The sequence below is a fragment of the Littorina saxatilis genome, linkage group LG2 (genome assembly GCF_037325665.1).
Source record: "Littorina saxatilis isolate snail1 linkage group LG2, US_GU_Lsax_2.0, whole genome shotgun sequence".
NCBI lineage: Eukaryota > Metazoa > Mollusca > Gastropoda > Littorinimorpha > Littorinidae > Littorina > Littorina saxatilis.
The window spans coordinates 61,936,622-61,956,621 of record NC_090246.1 but is presented as its reverse complement, the minus strand read 5'-3'; the positions used below and the strand labels follow the sequence as shown (position 1 = coordinate 61,956,621).

General features: G+C 42.6%; 2 protein-coding genes and 1 long non-coding RNA gene across 8 annotated transcripts in view; 2 read left to right on the top strand and 1 right to left on the bottom strand.

Moving 5' to 3' along the window:
- Positions 1–12,534, bottom strand: part of LOC138959466 (ribosome-binding protein 1-like) — a 39,854-nt gene extending 27,320 nt beyond the window's left edge. The window contains exons 1-7 of one of the 5 annotated variants that reach the window (XM_070330967.1): positions 12,378–12,534; positions 10,862–11,071; positions 8,732–8,832; positions 6,182–6,397; positions 4,709–4,805; positions 3,353–3,408; positions 1–51 (exon numbers count right to left, since the gene is read on the bottom strand). The exon at positions 1–51 is cut by the window's left edge and continues 46 nt beyond it. In XM_070330967.1, the coding sequence (XP_070187068.1) occupies positions 1–51; positions 3,353–3,408; positions 4,709–4,805; positions 6,182–6,397; positions 8,732–8,733 (422 nt within the window). In that variant the 5' untranslated portion in view covers positions 8,734–8,832; positions 10,862–11,071; positions 12,378–12,534. Of the gene's footprint in view, positions 52–3,352; positions 3,409–4,708; positions 4,806–6,181; positions 6,398–8,731; positions 8,833–10,857; positions 11,072–12,377 lie in introns of all 5 variants that reach the window. The other 4 variants (XM_070330969.1, XM_070330968.1, XM_070330966.1 and 1 more) reach the window with 4 other exon arrangements.
- A 711-nt stretch (positions 12,535–13,245) lies between these two features.
- The window catches only part of LOC138959462 (uncharacterized), a 381,943-nt gene continuing 375,188 nt past the window's right edge, over positions 13,246–20,000 (top strand). Inside the window, exon 1 of the long non-coding RNA XR_011453722.1 lies at positions 13,246–13,740. This is a non-coding gene — a long non-coding RNA (uncharacterized lncRNA). The remainder of the gene's footprint in view (positions 13,741–20,000) is intronic.
- The window catches only part of LOC138959457 (innexin unc-7-like), a 61,813-nt gene continuing 61,643 nt past the window's right edge, over positions 19,831–20,000 (top strand). For both annotated transcript variants that reach the window (XM_070330957.1, XM_070330956.1), the window contains exon 1: positions 19,831–20,000. This exon is cut by the window's right edge and continues 149 nt beyond it. The gene's annotated coding sequence lies outside the window, so the exon portion shown is untranslated.

Sequence of the window (20,000 nt, the reverse complement as noted above, 5' to 3'; positions counted from 1 at the left end):
GCTGTGGTGCCATCTGCCACGACGATCACCGGTTGTTGTCCTATGTGGAATCTGTAGCATAGGCATCACACATTCTGATCAGTCATCGCTCAACGGCTATCGCCAGTTATCTCTCTGACCGGACGCTACAGTCTTACGCGAATCTATCAAAATAAGAAGACATAGTTATCTCCCATATGTTTTTCGCGAGCACTGATCTAAATTTGAGATCAGTGTTTTGCGAGACGAAAATGATTGCAGATTGGCCGACTTCGACAGTGATCTCCGTTCTGTTCTTCACAGTTATGATAAAGACATCGTTCTAAGGTCAAAACACTACCCCCCGCGGGTTAGGGGAAAGAATTTACCCGATGCTCCCCAGCACGGATTCTGTTTCTTCTTTTACCCTTGTTAAGTGTTTCTTGTATAGAATATAGTCAATGTTTGTTAAGATTTTAGTCAAGCAGTATGTAAGAAATGTTAAGTCCTTTGTATTGGAAATTTGCATTCTCCCAGTAAGGTCATATATTGTACTACGTTGCAAGCCCCTGGAGCAATTTTTTGATTAGTGCTTTTTTCTAGTATGCCTGTGCCTATGACATCATCCAACCACTTCTCTCCCCTTTCATTCATTTCCGTTCCTAGAGTTCCTTCCCTTTTTTGCGTGTTTCCCCTCCATTTTCTTTCAAACCTTGTTCGTTCCGTGTTGCGTCTGCTTTTTGTTGTCTTTTGTGTTCTTGTTTTTCCTGATGAAGCTTCCATAAGCGAAAATTCGTACCGTCTTGTCCCGTTCTTGTATTGGTGAGTACAGTATTCCTTTGTTTTTTAACTTTGTTTATTTGGTGTTTAACGTCGTTTTCAACCTCGCGCCCCCTAATTGGCGTAGAGGCGCGTCCCCCGGGTGGTGGATGGGGGAGCCTTCTCTACTAATTTCTGAGAGAAGGTCGCATCACTCTCGATGCCGTGAACCTAATTAGGATCTTTTTCTTGTTTCTTCTCTATTTCTGCCTCCCCAAAGTCCTTTTACTTTCCTTTTCTCACCCATAAAATTCTTCACTTATTACCCTTGTTAAGTGGTTCTTGTATAGAATATAGTCAATGTTTGTAAAGATTTTAGTCAAGCAGTATGTAAGAAATGTTTAGTCCTTTGTACTGGAAACTTGCATTCTCCCAGTAAGGTCATATATTGTACTACGTTGCAAGCCCCTGGAGCAATTTTTTTATTAGTGCTTTTGTGAACAAGAAACACTTAATAAGTGGCTCTATCCCATCTCCCCCCTTTCCCCTATCCCATCTCCCCCCTTTCCCTCGTCGCGATATAACCTTCGTGGTTGAAAACGACGTTAAACACCAAATAAAGAAAGAAAGAAAAAGTCGTTTTCAACCACGAAGGTTATATCGCGACGGGGAAAGGGCGGAGATGGGATAGAGCCACTTAATTGTCAACTGCCCCCTGCCCACAAAAGCACCAATCAAAAATCTGCCCCAGGGGCCTGCAACGCAGCTCAATGTATTAGGCCAAAAAAAAAAAATTGTCTGTTTCTGGTAACATGGCTAAAAAAAATAGGGTCGGTAGGTCGGGATTTTTTTTTTATTTTTTATTTTTATTTTTTTTTTTTTACCCCAAATGTAGACCAATAAAACTAACTTTAAAAATCGCGCAAAGATTCACTATACATAGAGACAAGACACTCAACACATTTACAAATCGTCAGCGGACTTTCGTTTTCATACGTTTTTGTTGTTCATTTTCTCACCCTGTCCTTTACCACCAAAAAAAATAAAAAAAATTTGAGTTTGGAAAAAAAAAGTTTAGGGTCGGCGCCGAAATTTAGGGTCGGTCGGGTGACCAGAAACAGACAATTTTTTTTTTTTGCCTTACCTTACTGGGAGAATGCAAGTCTCCAGCACAAAGGACCCAACATTTCTTACACACTGCTTGACCAAAATCTTTACAAAAATTGACCACATTCTATACAAGAAACACTTAACAAGGATAAAAGGAGAAACAGAATCCGTTAGTCGCCTCCCACGACACACAAGAAACAATTAACAAGTGGCTCTATTCCCCCCCCCCCCCTTTCCCCGTCGCGATATAACCTTGAACGGTTGAAAACGACGTTAAACACCAAAAAAATAAAGAAAGGTCAAAACAAGTCGAAATTTTGGGACTGCTGCCGGAAGGAGACCGTAATATATGGTTTCAGCACTGTCAACTGGTTACAGAAAAAATCGTCTGCTTCAGTGAGCGCCGAAACCAAACGGTTGATTATCACGTGACACTTCTGCCACATTTAGAGTTGTTTGCACAGTAAATACAGCCGCGAAAAATAGCTCGCTTGAAACTGTCTTATATTTCAATTCCTTTGTAATTTAAACATTACAAAACACCATGAAAAATCATTATCGACGATCGCGAATCTGCTTATATCAATAATACATTACAAAAAGCTCTAAATGTGTAAAATAAAATAAAAAAAAAATAAAAATCGGTTTTCTTGCCAGACAAGGAAACTCAAGGCATCCTGTCAGGGAGAGAATGAGCCAAACTCATTTTGACCTGAGGTCAGGATGAGGCATCACAGTGATAATTAGGAGGGTTTCGAATAGACGTTTTCCGGAAATAAGTCGGTCAGAATGTTCAAGCCGTGTGGCAGAGTAGAATCGGAAACAGTGAGCTGAGGCAGATAAGTCGAAACGATGTCAGGGCTGAGGTACACGAACCAAAAGTTCCGGGAGAGAACAAACAGTGGGGTCGGATTGGTTGAAATCACAACAAGTGTCATTTTCAACCAATCCAACACTGCGGGTGGTTCCCGTTTGGGTGGTAACTTTCTCGAACACGATGCTGCTCGGCTAAGACCTGCAATCGTGACGAACAACTAACTGCTGTGTGCGTTCAATTTTACAAAAAAATGTCTCGACATGTATGTAGAGGTTACATGCTGAGTCTCAGTGATTATCAAAAACAATGGTCGAAGTTAGCGGATCATGAAAAGTGCGAGCTTCACTGATTGTCTTGATGTACACAACCGCAGATAGAAAGAATTCTCCCTTTCGTCGATATAGACTTCCATGTAGGAGGCTTTTAAACGTAATAAGTAGACGTGCGGTGCCTGATCGAGGAGTACGCTGTCCTGCCCGTACAATAGTGACAATTAATTCGTAAACAAATTTCAATTTTTGACTCCTTGCAAGAAGGACAATCAAACTTAACTTAATTTCAAATGGATATATGCCTGAGGCATGACTGAAAGCCCTTGGGCTACCGTGCAGCTAGAAGTAACAAGCGCAGTAACTTCAAATTTGTAAGAGCAATCAAGGGTTTTTATCTCAGGTAGGACAAATTAGTTGGGAGGAGAGCCAAGCTTACCCAAACTTATTTCCATATTCATCGATCCACGCCCTTACGCTGGCGCGTAGACCACCCTGAAATATAGAGAAAAACAACAACACTGGTTCGTTGTCCTGGACTCATGGAAGTTGTCTGACTTACGGCAAATAGGCAATTACAACACACTGCTTTCACTTGTGGCTCTCCTCCTTGTTCCTTCTGTTGGTTGATGAGCTTATGATACGGATCAAATCTCTCGCTCTCTCTCTCTCTCTCTTTTTCTCTGTCTGTCTCTCTGTATCTGTCTCTCTGTGTCTCTCTCACTCTCTATCTCTCTGTATCTGTCTGTCTGTCTGTCTGTCTCTCTCTGTGTATCTGTCTCTCTCTCTCTCAGTCTCACTCTATCTCTCTGTATCTGCAGGGCCGGACCAAATGAGTTGTAAGGGGGGGGGGGGGGTCCTTCTTTTTTGGGGGGGCAAATCAGCGAAGTGACAAAGCCACACGCGCGCGCCTGCAAAGCAAGTGCGCGAACTAGGGGGGTCCGGGGGCATGCTCCCCCGGAACATTTTTTAAAAACGGTTAAAATCTGTGCAATCTGGTGCATTCTGGTCCTTGTTTTGAGGGTTAAGGCCTGTCAGTGTGAGTTGGTGGGGGGGGGGGGGGGGGGTACCTTTTTCTCATCGGATTTCACATTGAATAATTTTGTTAGAGACACACAAAATTTATTTAAAAAAAAACAAAAAAACCACACTCAAAGCAAGGTACATGCTTTTTCCAGGGGTGGGGTTCCGGAACCCCTAGAAACCCCCCCCTGGGTCCGGCCCTGTATCTGTCTGTCTCTCTCTCTGTATCTGCCTCTCTCTGTGTAGCGCTCTCTCTCTTTATCTCTGTCCGTCTCTCTTTCTCTGTCTCTTTCTCTCTGTATCTGTCTGTCTGTCTCTCTCTCTGTATGTGTCTCTCTCTCTGTATCGCTCTCTCTTTCTCTCTATCTATCTCTCCTTCTCTCTCTCTCTCTCTCTCTCTCTCTCTCTCTCTCTCTCTCTCTCTCTCTTTCAACGTTTTCTCTCCGACTACTCTCCAATTTTACCCTGCATAATTAGTTTACACCAGTGTCTTTCTAGCTACTTTATTGCTGTCCAGACATGTCTGTCTGTCTGTCTGAGGAACAAACCCCTGAGCACGTTCTACAAACATGCCCACACCTGGAGACAGCACGCCAGCACTACTGGCCAGAAGACACCAGCCTGGGCACCAAGCTCTGGGGACCCGCTGCCGATCTACAGAAGACTGCGGACTTCTTGGCAGCCACCGACCTGAGGATTTAACGGCCATAACATCGAACGCAGAAGAAGAAGAAGAATTTGAAAGTGTTAAAACTCAAACCACTGTCTTTACCATTTTCTTAATCTGCAGGAAGTTTCCAAATACTGTCACGCAGGGAGGTGAGGGTATCCCGCGGTCTGCCCATGTCCTCGTCCATTTCTTGGTGTAGCTGTGGGTTAAACAACAACCCTTTTGGTATTTTGGTGCACTTTATTATCCTTGGGGAATATCATCAAGGAGATTATAGGGCTTTTATCTCGTGGATAGTGTGCAGCGACGGAGTTTGGAACTCAGTCTTTTTTTTCTGCATGCGTGTATTCGTGGCTTTTAATTATTGTTTAATTAACAATCTGTCTTGAAATGTAAGCAAATACGTAACGCTAAGTACACCAAAATGAGAAGCTGCAGAAAGTTAACGTGACGCAATCATCTATGATTTAAAGAATCAGAAAGAAACAAAAATCAAACAAACATGTGGACACTAGATGATGTAGGTCGTAGCAAGAAAACATAGAAACGAATAAAGCAAACGAAGCAATACAGAAACAAAGATGAAGGTTGTGGCAAGAAAACAAAGAAAGAACGAAAAAAGGAAAGACATACAGGAAGAATTAATCAATCAGGCAAAAAAAAAAAAAAAAAAAAGTCTGTTTACGGTATCCCGACCGACCCTATTTTTACGCGCGACCCTAGACTTTTTTTTTGGGGGGGGGGGGGTATTTGGGGAATAAAAAGTCTTTGTTTTTTGGCAAAATAACTTAACAATATGGGTTTTTTTTGGTAAAAAAATAAATAAAAATAAAAAATCCCGACCTACCGACCCTATTTTTTATTGGCCTATGTTACTGTAAACAGACTTTTTTTGGCCTCAAACAAACCAACCTACCTTAGTACCAACCAACCAACCAATCAACCAACCAACAAACAAACCAACAAACCAACAAACAAAAAGAAGGCGAATGTTGATGTGTCTTATCTCCGTCACACGTTTTATGAATCAGAAACACATTATCTGCAACTCTAGTATCATAAACGCCGAAGGAATTAATTATTTCTCCTTACTGAATTGCACTCGACCACCACCATGACCTTGACATTTGACCAGGATCAACCAAATTTGGATCGTGTCTTTAGGTCAGAAGACAATGGGAGTGTGTGAAGTTTCAAAGTTTTAGCTTCAAAAACTTGTAAAGAAATTGAGAATTTTCCACGCCCCCCTCCCCCCCCCCCCCATCCTTCCCCCCCAAAAATAGATTTTTGTTTGTTTGTTTGTTCTACGGACAGCCATCCGTCTGACCGGAGTACCAGTGACATTTACTCCTTATTACTAAGGCTCTGTTGATTGTTCAGTCGAGACAAAAAGGTGGAACAGAAATATAAAACTTCAACCCACCACTGGTTAAACGAGTACGCATCACAAAGGCCGACCGCAAAACATTAATAAGAAACTCAAACAAAGAAAGCAGCCAACTAAAAGAAACCAACCAACAAACAATAACGATAACTGCAAAAATGGCGGATGAGACAAGACTATGATGAACTCACTAGTGGTTGCCCCAAAAAGCAGCACCAAGGCCGCCCGCAAGCAACACCAGAAAAACACCCAGACCGACGTTCGACGCCTTTCCCGATGAAAAGGAGAAGAAGCCGGAAAAGAAAGAAGGGAAAGAGAAGGAGGGGAAGAGATCGCCCCAGTCAAACTCAAAGCCAACAAATCCATCGTCATCGCCCATGGCGTAATGTATCAGCTCCTCATCGGGCCTGGGGGGGTTCAGAACAGCAACAAGTTCAAATATGTTCGTTGACAAACAAAGAGAGATCAAATCAAATCAAATCAAATTTTATTTTACGAGGGTTGTGGCATAAGCAATATAAACGAGCTTCTTTTCAACCAGCCCTCGCCCAGAGAGGGACTATTCTAATCTTAAATATATATATATATACAAACGTAAAACAATTACAAAAGATAAGCATGACAGTAAAAAAAATAAAAAAATAAAAAAAAGGCAGAGAGAGAGAGAGAGAGAGAGAGAGAGAGAGAGAGAGAGAGAGAGAGAGAGAGAGGGTGGAGAGAGAGAGAGGGTGGAAAGAGAGAGGGCGGAGAGAGAGAGAGAGAGAGAGAGAGAGGGTGGAGAGAGAGAGAGGGGGTGGAGAGAGAGAGAGAGAGAGAGAGAGAGAGAGAGAGAGAGAGAGAGAGAGAGAGAGAGAGAGAGAGAGAGAGAGAGAGAGAGAGAGAGAAGTCAGAAGTCAGAATGTTTATTCACACAAACACAAAGTTTATAGTGAAAGGGGTGTTGGGGGGTTGGGATACAACTTTGTAATGATCACGACCGCTTACATGTCAAGTTTTCATTTCGCGATTTGGGTACCAGATCGCGTCTGATTCGAAAAATATGCAAAAAACAAACAGTCAAATTCTGTCAGATATGTTGTTGGAACATCGATCACGGGTGTAGCAAGTGGCACTTATTTGAGCGAATAGTCATTGTTCCGTTTTCGAACACTTGTGCCCGATTTTCTTTCACATTCACGTAGGGTTTTTTGAATCTCCTCGATTCCCTTGGCTAGTTTCTTGTCGATGTTTTGGGTCATGAAGAGAAGACTTTTTTGCACTGAGCTGGTGTCTTTGGCGACAGGGTCCTCGGTCTGTTTGTTGTTACCGCTTGCCCCCGCCACATGTTTTAGAGACACAGGCCTACTGCATTCCTTTTTCTGCACAGTCCGTGCATGCTTTGTCCGTGCATGTGTGGCCAGTGTGTCAGCTATTGGCACTTTACTCTGTGTCTCTTCTCTTTTGTGACTGTCAAGGCTAACCTGTTCACGTCGTGAAGCTCGTGCGTGTATGAATGGACTGACGCCAGTGTGTTTGTCTGCTTGGACTCTCTGTTCGTTGGTGGTAACATTGTTTGCAAAGTCGTTGTTCCTATCATCAATACTTATGGAAGCATTCACAGAACTGTTGTAAGCTTGTCCTACCTTTGACTTCGTCTTTCTCTCACAGACACGTTGCTGATCACGGCGTACTTGAGACGGAGATTTCTTCTTCCACTGACCAGTTTCGCTTTGTGTCATGGCGGTGTCGCTGTGGCATGAGGTCAGACGAATGGTGTAAACAGAATTTCGCCCGTTACTGGTTATTTTCCAGGATGTCACTCTGTTTTTTTGACAGTAGCGTGCAAAGGAGGTCTTCTGCTGCTTCTGGTAATCCGGAAACATCAATTTGGCTAGGCTTGGATTAAACAATCGACTGTTTTGTTCAGGAGAAGAAAATGTGCGCCTGCCCGCCAATGCCGATGACCCTGACCGAGAGAGAGAGAGAGAACAAGAGAGGAATAGAGACAGACAGACAGACAGACAGACAAACGACAGACAGACAGACAGACAGACAGACGGACAGACAGACAGGAGTAGTTAATAGGAAACGATGTAAAAGTCAGACGTTATTACCGTTATTACATTTACCATCGTGAAGAAGTCAGCTACTGTTTGACGAAAATTTGTTGAAGAATTTACCCAAACGGGTTGCTGTTATTATTACAGAGATTCAAAATATGACATTGAGACAGTGTAAGCAGTGGTTCATGCAAGGAGCAAATGTGAAGATGACCATTTTGTCATTTTCGTAACTATCGTGCTTTTTTGGCTCACGTAAGTGTAGCCTATGCGATGCTAACTTTTGTCTGTCTGTGCGTGCGTGCGTGCGTGCGTGCGTATGTATGTATGTCTGTGGTAGAAACTTTAACATTTGACTGAACACCGAAATACTAATTTTACCTGGTTATTATTCAAGCAACAGCTTCAAAGTATTGTAGCAATGATCAACATTTCGTCGGCACGTATGTAGTTAAAGTGTGTATCCAAAGAAAACGGGTGGTGGGGGGTTTTGGGAGGGTAAAAACAGCTGACTGGTTTGTGTCGTGTGTGGTATGTAGACCAGGTTAAGGTTAAGTCAGATCGCGTGAAGGATTGTGGAATAGAATTAGATACAGTTATCACCGAGCTGCAGTTCGCCGATTCGGAGAAGACGATTTCACATTGTTCGGTTTCATAGCTCCAGAAAAATAGATAAAGAAGATGCCAAAGGAGATTTCTTACATGTTAATCTGCACAGCGTGTTTCCAGTGTCTGCGCGAGGAAGCGCTGTCGAAAGCGCAGTGTCGATTTGGCCATCTGGCAGTCGTGTCCCCGTAAGTAGGCTACAGACAGATCTAGATCTAGTGTCTGTCTAGCACTCTTGCACCGTGTCACCTATGCTTACTGTGTGTGTGTATGTGTGACGGAGTGATTGAGTTTGTGTTACTGTTTGTCGATTTCTTACGTGAGCCTTGACGCCTCTTGTTTAATTTTAATTTTAATTTTTATCTGCATACATTTTCACCAGAACCCAACTCAATGTGTTTGGCCCTTTTCATATTCATGTTATTTGTTATTTGAGTCTGAGTCAGCCGATTTGGGTTTACTGTCAAATAGCATTTGCACAGAGAAGACGAAGACGAAAAAGCGCCGAAGAAAAACAATTAGTGAAAAAAGGGGACAAAAACAACATTTAACTTGGGCATTACTATTTTACAAAGCGCTTTTTATTTTTTTAATTTTTTATAATAACCTGGGGAACGAGGGGAAAGGGGTAAAAATAATGGTAACAGAAATGATATCAAATGGAAATGGTAAAGTGAATGTAGATCTAACAATTCTAGCATGTAATACTATTTTACTTATGCACGCCTCTGCATAATGGAGAAATTTTAAGTTGAAAAACGGTATATTTTGATGTGCCCTAACTGGCCAGCCATAGTTGGATGACTTTGTTTACCATGGGAGACAACTACAATTTCGTTTTGCGCGAGCATTTGAAGCAGAACTCTGCGCATCAACAAATCTTTGGTAAGTAAAGTATTTCGTCTTTTTTGTGTGCTATTTATAGTTTCAAATAAGAAGTTGCCACTCAAAACTTGCAAAATCAGTGAGTATTTCCGAGTTTTTGTTTGTTTGTTATAGGAGAAATAAACGATTGGAAGCGATCGATTTGATACTGCAGCAGACGATGCTTTGGCAGTCTATAACACGCTGAAGCAGTAGCTAAATATCTGTATTTTACTGTAAATAGGACCGAATTGTTTCAGACAAACAGGCTGGTAAACCTTCAAAGTTCTGGAACATCAACCACCTGATTGCAGCTCTTGGCAACGTGCGCCACTTGCTCCTGTTTCTACCACCCGCGGGTTAGGGGGAAGAATTTACTTCGTGTACACTACATTGGGGTGTGCACGTTAAAGATCCCACGATTAACAAAAGGGTCTTTCCTGGCAAAATTGTATAGGCATAGATAAAAATGTCCACCAAAATACCCGTGTGACTTGGAATAATAGGCCGTGAAAAGTAGGATATGCGCCGAAATGGCTGCGATCTGCTGGCCGATGTGAATGCGTGATGTATTGTGTACAAAAATTCCATCTCACACGGCATAAATAAATCGCATAAAATAAAAAAATAAAAAACAAATAAATCCCTGCGCTTAGAAATGTACCCACGGAATACGCGCGATATAAGCCTCATATTGATGTCGTAAGAGGCGACTAACGGATTCTGTTTCTCTTTTTACCCTTGTTTTAAGTGTTTCTTGTATAGAATATAGTCAATTTTTGTAAAGATTTTAGTCAAACAGTATGTAAGAAATGTTAAGTCCTTTGTACTGGAAACTTGCATTCTCCCAGTAAGGCATTGTACTACGTTGCAAGCCCCTGGAGCAAATTTTTGATTAGTGCTTTTGTGAACAAGAAACAATTGACAAGTGGCTCTATCCCATCTCCCCCCTTTCCCCGTCGCGATATAACCTTCGTGGTTGAAAACGACGTTAAACACCAAATAAAGAAAAAGAAAGAAAAAGCTCCTGTTTCTCCACGCTTTTACCGGTGTCACGAACTGAAAACTCTGCCTGAACAATCCTTCTCATTGCGGTCAATGCGCACGCGCTAACATGGGAAGATTAATCAGGTCGTGAACAACCTAACCCTTACCCTAACCCTTAACCTAATCCTAACCCTAATCCTAACCCTAACCCCTAACCCATGGTTCGTTCGGTCAAAGGGTCGCATATTTTAAATCCAAGATTGGCGCATGCGCATTGACCGCAATGAGAAGGATTGTTCAACAGAGGTTTCAGTTCGTGACACCGGCAGCGACACAGAAAAGCAACCTTGCTGAAAAAACTCAATAACAACCTACAGTTGCAAACACTTGCGATCTTGGAGGATATCCTATCAGCAGGCGAAAAAGGCGTTAGTACTGCTCTACAACGGTAGTTCCAGAGAGGGTCTTGATGAACTTCGATACAGGCTCTTCTGTTCAAAGGTAGCTGTTGGAACAACGTTTGTGCAAGTTCACATTCTGCCGCCCACCTCAGCAGCTTCCCGATTCCACAGCATGCGAGTGTATCTGCAAGTACAAGAATGGATGGGACTCAAAGTGGCCATGGATCCCACGGACTACGGCTGAAAACTTGAGCATGACATCCTTGTTCCAGTGACAACATATATGCCGGTGTCACGAACTGAAACCTCTGCTGAACAATCCTTCTCATTGCGGTCAATGCGCATGCGCCAATCCTGGACTTAAAAAAATACGACCCTTTGACCGAACGAACCATGGGTTAGGGTTAGGATTAGGGTTAGGATTAGGGTAAGGGTTGGGGTAAGGGTTAGGTTGTTCACGACCTAAAGAACTAATCTCCCCATGTTAGCGCATGCGCATTGACCGCAATGAGAAGGATTGTTCAGGCAGAGTTTTCAGTTCGTGACACCGGCAGTACCAGCCGACGTGTTGAAGGTGATTTGCTGCACATGCAAAAGTGGTTGTGACACAATACGGTGTAGCTGCAGGAAACACGGCCTAGAGTGCACATCTGGATGTAGGGAATGTCGCGGTGTTGGCTGCTGCAACTCGCCTCTTCCGTCTTTTGAAATGGAGAGTGAAACATCGTAACCATCATGTTTTTTCTCAAAATGTAGGCCTTAATTGTGTTATGCACTCTTTTGTTCACCTGAAGATGACTTTGAATGAATGTCAGCCTTGTTTTTCCAGTAAGTATTCTGCTGAAGAAGACTAAGGGATAGGAAGAGGTATAGTCGTATTAAAGAATGCGTATTTCTTTTATTATCCGTACGTGAACAACGCCTTGTTCATTTCATTTTCATTATTTTATTATTCCATTGCTTGGAAATTCGGGTCGCTTCTTCCCAATAAAAGCTTGCAGCAACAAGAATGGCGCTACCGAGATGTGCGCATATTATAAGGTGTAATCATCTAACTGCACTAATGGCAGAATGACCAAGGTCTTTTACGTGTTACTGTAGTAACACGGGGGTGGGACATAGATACCGTTTCTTATTCTGCTCATACCCTTGTCCGTCCACCGGCCTAATGAATTGTGCATTATTATAGATGACGGTAGGCTAAGAATTTTAAAATGAAGCGCTGTAGAGTGGAATTTTGCAACGTCATTGACGAAAACAAGGGTTTTTATATGTGACGTAATCAAACCGTCATAAAAAAGTTATGCAGAGGCTGCCAACGGTATAACTCTTGGTGAAAGTTGAGACAGGCTATCTAAATGTGTTGCAACTAAAAAACTTTCTGTAACCATTTTCTTTGGGTCTAAGCATAATTCTGGACAGGCTCCCCACGCTAGTATAAATAAAAGACAACTCGCAGTCGCACTGAAAGCTTAATGAGAAATACTCACGCCATGTCGTTAGGTTTAGAGAAAGCCATCCCCAGAATGGCGCACTGCATAAGTATGGGGCACAAATTCATTTTGTCGTGCACAAAATGTAGGCTAACCCCCCGTTCTTTTCACTCCATGACAGATTAAAAGACTTTTGTTACGATGCTGATCATGGGTTATTACGTCTCGGATTAATGACGTCATTTCAGAAGTACTTGTTCTTTTTTGACATCTTGGTTAACCAGACCAACGCTGACTGGGGCCTACAGTCTCGTTCAAATTTCGCCAAGAACGAAAATAAATCTGCTGAGACTCTCAGTGAGAGTGAGAATGATGTGTTTTGTGTTTATACCGTCTGAGCTACTATTATAGTATCTACTAAATACTGAAATAGCATGCATCAGTGCTATTCCTGGGCAGCAAGGAATATCAATGAAAAGAAGGATGTTGCAGGCACGGACTTACAACATAAACCAAAACACAGACAGACAGACAGACAGACAGACAGACAGACAAACGGACACCGTGTGTAAAGTGAACAAGGGAAAGAGATAGGATAGGTTTTATATGCGAAAGTTACATAAAATAAGCGCACTCCTGACTTGTCTTTTGTGATTTAGCCCCAATCCCACCGACTATGCATAACGAATGAACATGACTGTGCAGTGTGCATAACATGTAGCCGAATGCTTTAATGCTTTCATCAGATGTGACACCCATTCCGTGACTAACAACACGTACTACCCTCCCTGCCTGACACACTTCCACCCACAAGCCCCCCCCCCCCCCCCCACCGCCCACCCACCCCCCCGCCCTCCCCGTAGTTTGAGTTCGTCGAGTACACGGAACTTAAGTTGTTATATTGTTATTATTAATAGAATGTGAATTTGGTGATGCTTTTGAACTTTGGTTTGTCGAAAGCGATTGCTCAGGGTGTTTCACGGACGGTTAGGTATCAGCTGCAATTCGGGAAGGAGCTGCACATTCGAATATTCAAAAGCGAACACCCATTCGCTCCCATGGGGTCGCCTTCACGCGGCGGGAGTGTTTCAACCGAGCTACCCCACCCCTTTACTTCTCTTCTTTTGTCTTATTTCTGCCTTACCAGTCCTTTCACCTATATTTCCTTCCAAGAAAACTCTCCCTACTATTCCCTGCAGTTTTCCAATAAATTATTCTTTTCTTGTTGTCTTATTTCTACCTGACTGGATCCATCACCTTTATTTCACTTACCAAAAGTCTTCTTTTCCACATCCTTATTTCTCTGCACCCCGCATGTCGTAAGAGGCGACTAACGGATTCTGTTTCTCCTTTTACCCTTGTTAAGTGGTTCTTGTATAGAATATAGTCAATGTTTGTAAAGATTTTAGTCAAGCAGTATGTAAGAAATGTTTAGTCCTTTGTACTGGAAACTTGCATTCTCCCAGTAAGGTCATATATTGTACTACGTTGCAAGCCCCTGGAGCAATTTTTTGATTAGTGCTTTTGTGAACAAGAAACACTTAACAAGTGGCTCTATCCCATCTCCCCCCTTTCCCCTATCCCATCTCCCCCCTTTCCCCGTCGCGATATAACCTTGAATGGTTGAAAACGACGTTAAACACCAAATAAAGAAAAGAAAGAAAGAACACCCATTCGAGCAACCAGTGGAAGAAAGCCCATCAACGTAATGAAAATCTATTCTTGAGACGTTGAATTAATCATATGGAAGAGAACCAGTAAGATGACCGGTTGACGACTTCTTTTCCAATACTTTCCAAAATGGTAACGTATCGGTAAAATAGTTGACATTTTTGGTGTAAACTTTTGTTTGAAAATCTATTCATGAGACGTTGAATTAATCATATGGAAGAAAACCGGTAAGATGACCGGTTTACGACTTCTTTTCTGGTACTTTCAAAGTTGTAACGTAACGGTAAAATAATAAACAATTTTGGTCTAAACTTTTGTTTTCAGAAGGGCTGTGTCATTTTCTAGTTAATTAGGGGGTTTCTCAAAACAGTCGCTTTAGCTTCGCCGGCACTTCACATCAACAGCGGTAACTTTGTTACTCAGTCTAGAGACATCCTGCTTGCTGCCACGCGAGCCGAGACAATTTTCCCTCTTTATCTTCACTGCGCTGGCTGCAAAACCCCTCCGCGCGGAGGTGTTTCCAGACAGATTAGACACAGGGTGTACTATAAGGCACTTTCGTCCTCACCCAGATACATCTAATTTGTTGATTTAATACCCCCACAAGAGTTCTTTTCAATGACAGATGTTTTCCTTATGAGGCGCTGGTGTAAAGAACGGATACACCATATAGTATTACACTGTAGCTATGAAACGGCAGAGACACTTGAACATTTTGGGCAGGTAAAACTGCTTTCTAATTTACTACCGCCTTCCTAGTAGTACACTTCTTTTTTTCCCCTGAACACAGATAAGCGGAAAGAGTGAGAGTGGGTTGAGGGAGAGAGAGAGAGAGAGAGAGAGAGAGAGAGAGAGAGAGAGAGAGAGAGAGAGTCTGGAGTCTGGAGTCTGGATGGTTTATTGATTAGGCCTTGGGCCCATTAGAGAGAGAGAGAGAGAGAGAGAGAGAGAGAGAGAGAGAGAGGAGGGGTAGAAGAGAAAGAGAGAAAGAGAGAGCGAATAGAGAGAGGGGGGGGGAGAGAGAATAGGAGAGAGAGAGAGACGGAGAGAGAGTAACAGAGACAGAGACATAAAAACAGACAGAGGGAGAGAACTAAAGAAAACAATGTTTTGTGGTTTTATAGAGGTGGCATGTAGCTTCAACTTAATCAGATAAAATAAACCGTTAACAACTCAGAAATGTATGCTTCATTATCACATTTAAAACAAAATACATTTTTTTTAAGCTTGTTTTGAACCATGTACACTTGGGTCAGTTGCTGGTCAATGGAGCCAGACCATGAACCGGGGGCGAACTTTATTATCAAATAATCTCAGCAGGTGCGTATGCGTGTAGACTAGCACTTAGGTAAACTCGTCACCTCTCTTTGACCACTCGCCTCAGAGTCCAGACTGGAACATATTTTGCGGCAGTTACGGGGCATGACATGATGAATGCCTGCAGTTGGTTTTGTGTCGTAGGTAACTTCAAAGCTGGATAGATTTCCAGAATAACAGGTTCCAGCCTGCTTCGTGGCTTTCTGTTAGCTGATTGTTAGCTACGTGTCGTAAATGTTGTCTCAACTGTTGCTGGGTTTGTCGCCGCAGATGTCTTCTGAAACTACCTGGACAGTATGTGTTTTTCACAAAGAATTTCTCATGTGAACTACACTTGCGCATACATTATGATAACACTGTCGGTTATATACCATCGGAGCTCTTGGTGTGGATGTCTGGAAGCTGCTTTTTTGCTGACCATGTATTATTGTCATGCTTAGGTGTTCAAGGCACTTCTGAAATTATTTGTTTAAAATGCACTTTCATAAAATACGCATAGTCGGTCTTTTTGAAGCACAATCACCCCGCGATTCAAACTCAGCAAGATCTGTCGACACTTATTAACAAAAGAGACCCATCCCACCACAGCACGCAGTTTGTGATAAATTGGAGAGGGATATATTCGTATATTACTTATAGAGAGATTTAAATATTCAAAGGTTACACGTTGTACAGGCTGAGTATATCAGCCTAGTTTATATCTGCGCAGAAGCTGATAAAGGCAAGGCTTGGCCCGCGAGGGTGAGTATTGTGTAAAGTGATCTTAGTAAAGGATAGAATATAAACATAAACATAAAACCTTCCTCATTCTTTCAAGCGAAGTCCCGGAGAGTACGGGATTGCTAATGTGGTCCTGTCAAGCTCGAGTGACTAAACAGCCCCGCCCTACTCTGTCCTCGCGCAGACTTTAGTGCACAATATCTTGCATGAAGAAGTGCACGTGAACGCTCGTTCTTTTGCTTGAATTCATGATGACATGAAAACATTCACATTTTTCTTGGTGTTTTGTTTTTACATTCAGTCAATTTTGACTAAATGTGTGTAGTGGTTAGTGTGTGTGTGTGTGTGTGTGTGTGTGTGTGTGTGTGCGGACAACGATTCCAGGTAAACTACCGTACTGATCTTTATGAAACATTACATGGAAGTTCTCTCAGATGATATCCCCGCACCCATTTTTCTTTGTTAAACATGTTTTTGATGACGTCCGGGTTTTTAGCAAAAGCGAAAGCCGTACTGTGGTGACGTCATTTTTTGTTAACTCAAATGTATTGACATGTTGGTAAATCCCGGACTGTGGGATTGCATTTCAGCCTGGAAGCTTACAAATTAATTAATGAGTTTGGTCATTTAAAATCTCAAAATTACAATTAAAATTAAACGTTTTTTGTTATTGATCAATAACAAAAAGCTTGGAAAGTTGAAACAAATAAAGAAAAGCGCGTTTTCCTGTTAAGCAGTATTGCTACTGCGCTATACTGGCTTGTCAGCTCAAGCGATCAGCGGGATCGGCACATTTAAGCTATTCTCTTGGTGAAAAAACACTCTGAGTTGTAATGTTGTTGAATAACATGATCACGTGGTAATTGACTGTTTGTGTCAGTTGAGTGAGAGTGGCAGTTTCATTTCAAAGCAGTGGCATGGCAGGACTACGAATTGCTAAAGATGAGAAATTAGCTTCATAGTTAACACAGAATAAAGACAGACAGACGGACGGACGGACGGACGGACGGACGGACGGACGGACGGACGGACGGACGGACGGACGGACGGACGGACGGACGGACGGACGGACGGACGGACGGACGGACGGACAGACAGACAGACAAACAGACAGAATGCCAGACGGACAGAAAGACATACAGACAGACAGACAAGACAGACAGACAGACAGATGGTCAGACAGACAGACAGACAGACAGACAGAATGCCAGACGGACAGACAGACAGATGGTCAGACAGACAGACAGACAGACAGATGGACAGACAGACAGAATGCCAGACGGACAGACAGACAGACAGATAGACAGACAGACAGATGGTCAGACAGACAGACAGACAGACAGACAGAACGCCAGACGGACAGACAGACAGACAGATAGACAGACAGACAGATGGTCAGACAGACAGACAGACAGACAGACAGACAGAATGCCAGACGGACAGACAGATGGTCAGACAGACAGACAGACAGACAGACAGACAGACAGAATGCCAGACGGACAGACAGATGGTCAGACAGACAGACAGACAGACGGAAGGCCAGACGGACAGACAGATAGACAGACAGACAGACGGTCAGACAGACAGACAGACAGATGGTCAGACGGACAGACAGACAGATGGTCAGACAGACAGACAGACAGACAGACGGAAGGCCAGACGGACAGACAGACAGACAGATAGACAGAATGCCAGACAGACAGACGGAATGCCAGACAGACAGACAGACAGACAGAATGCCAGCCAGACAGACAGACAGACAGACAGACAGACAGACAGAATGCCAGACAGACCGACAGACAGACAGACAGATGGTCAGACAGACAAGGAGACAGGGAGGAAGACGGGCTCGGGCAGTTAAACTGACAACAATTCAGATTTATTTACAGGCAGGCAGACATGCAGACGGACAGACACACACAGCCGCATAGACACACACAGACACATACGCAGGCAGACGCACAATCACTCACTTACGCAACTATCTCTCTCTGTCTTGCTGTCTCTGTGTCTCTCTGTTTCTGTCTAACTGTCTTTCTGTCTGTTTTTTTGCCTCTCTGTCTGTGTGTCTATGTGTCTGTGTGTCTGTGTGTCTGTGTGTCTGTCTGTCTGTCTGTTTGTCTGTCTCTCTTTCTCTCTCTCTCTCTCTTCTCTCATTTACATTCTCTCTCTCTCTTTCTCTCTCTCTCTCTCTCTCTCTCTCTCTCTCTCTCTCTCTCTCTCTCTCTCTCTCTCTCTCTCTCTCTCTCTCTCTCTCTATCGCTCACATACACACTACTTTGGCACATTTGTGTAGAGTTTCAAGTTATGTATTTCAAAAATAAAAATGGCTTAAACATGTTAAATCTGTGCAAAGGCACTTTAATTGGTCTTAATAGATTCTTGCACGCACTTTTGACAGAAGGATGAAGAGATATATTTAATATTCAATTTACGATTTTAACTACAAACAACGCGATACTGTAAAACATATTATGGTTCAATCAAGCGATACTAGACTGTTTGCCTGCTAAATGTTTCAACATTACGAGATCCACCGCGACCGCGACCGTTCTTGCAGATTATGAACGCTACCTACAGATTGAACAGGTAATTCGATACCTTTCCAACGCTAAAGCAAAGGCGCGGGATGATCCCAGCCAAGAACTCTATCTCGTAGTGTGGAACTAAGGCCAAAAAAAAAAAATTGTCTGTTTCTGGTCACCCGACCGACCCTAAATTTCGGCGCCGACCCTAAACTTTTTTTTTCCAAACTCAAATTTTTTTTGGTTTTTTTGGTGGTAAAGGACAGGGTGAGAAAATGAACAACAAAAACGTGTGAAAACGAAAGTCCGCTGACGATTTGTAAATGTGTTGAGTGTCTTGTCTCTAGTCTATGTATAGTGAATCCAGTCTCTTTGCGCGATTTTTAAAGTTAGTTTTATTGGTCTACATTTGGGGGTTAAAAAAAAAAAATAAAAAAAAAAAAAAAATCCCGACCTACCGACCCTATTTTTTTTAGCCATGTTACCAGAAACAGACAATTTTTTTTTTTTGGCCTAAAGCATAATTCACAGTACAACGCTTCCGTGCGGATAATGCATTTTTATATAAATTTCCAACCAATCCACGGCGTCGTCATCAACCATTGTACAGACGCGTACATAAAAGCGACATCGTTATCTCCACTTAAGGCTGTAGAGCTCTCTACCAAAATAGTAACAAGAACATGAGAACGACAACACCACTTAGAAACACACACATGTATACACACATGCACACACACACACACACACAACACACACACACACACACACACACACACTCACACACGCACGCACACACGCACGCTCACACTCACGCACGCACGCTCGCACGCACGTACGCACACACACACACACACACACACACACCGTCACACACACACACACACACACACACACACACACACGTACTTAAAATCCTCGTTGTATCGTCGCCTCTACAACAGAAGGAAATACAACAAATATCAAAACAAAGGAAAAATGACGCACTCCATTCCAAATTCCTCAAACTAAGACGATCAAAGCAGAAATAAAGTTCAAAAGGCACTCAACAGTGTCTTCCTTATTTATGAATGTATTATTTTCTTCTTCAGCCAAACCTTACAACACGCATGAGCGCGTCAACTCAAGCTGTTTTTATTAAAATGGACAGATGATGTTAGTGTACAGAAAGAAAGATAAAATCTGGTTTGCAGATTTTGTCGCTTTTCCATTAACTATAAACATGATATAATACTGCGTTGTGTGCACACAGAAAAAAAACCCAAATGTATACAAGACTTTGTCGATATTCTTTAAGCCGTGAAAAAAATGAGTAGACTTGTTAGCTGACACTGAACGTCGTGTGGAAGCCTGTGGGTGAAACTGACTTTTTGGTCATGGTGTGATTTCTCGATAGCAGTTGTACCCTACGTATAAGGAAAAGTTGCACAGCGGTCTGTGGGCACTG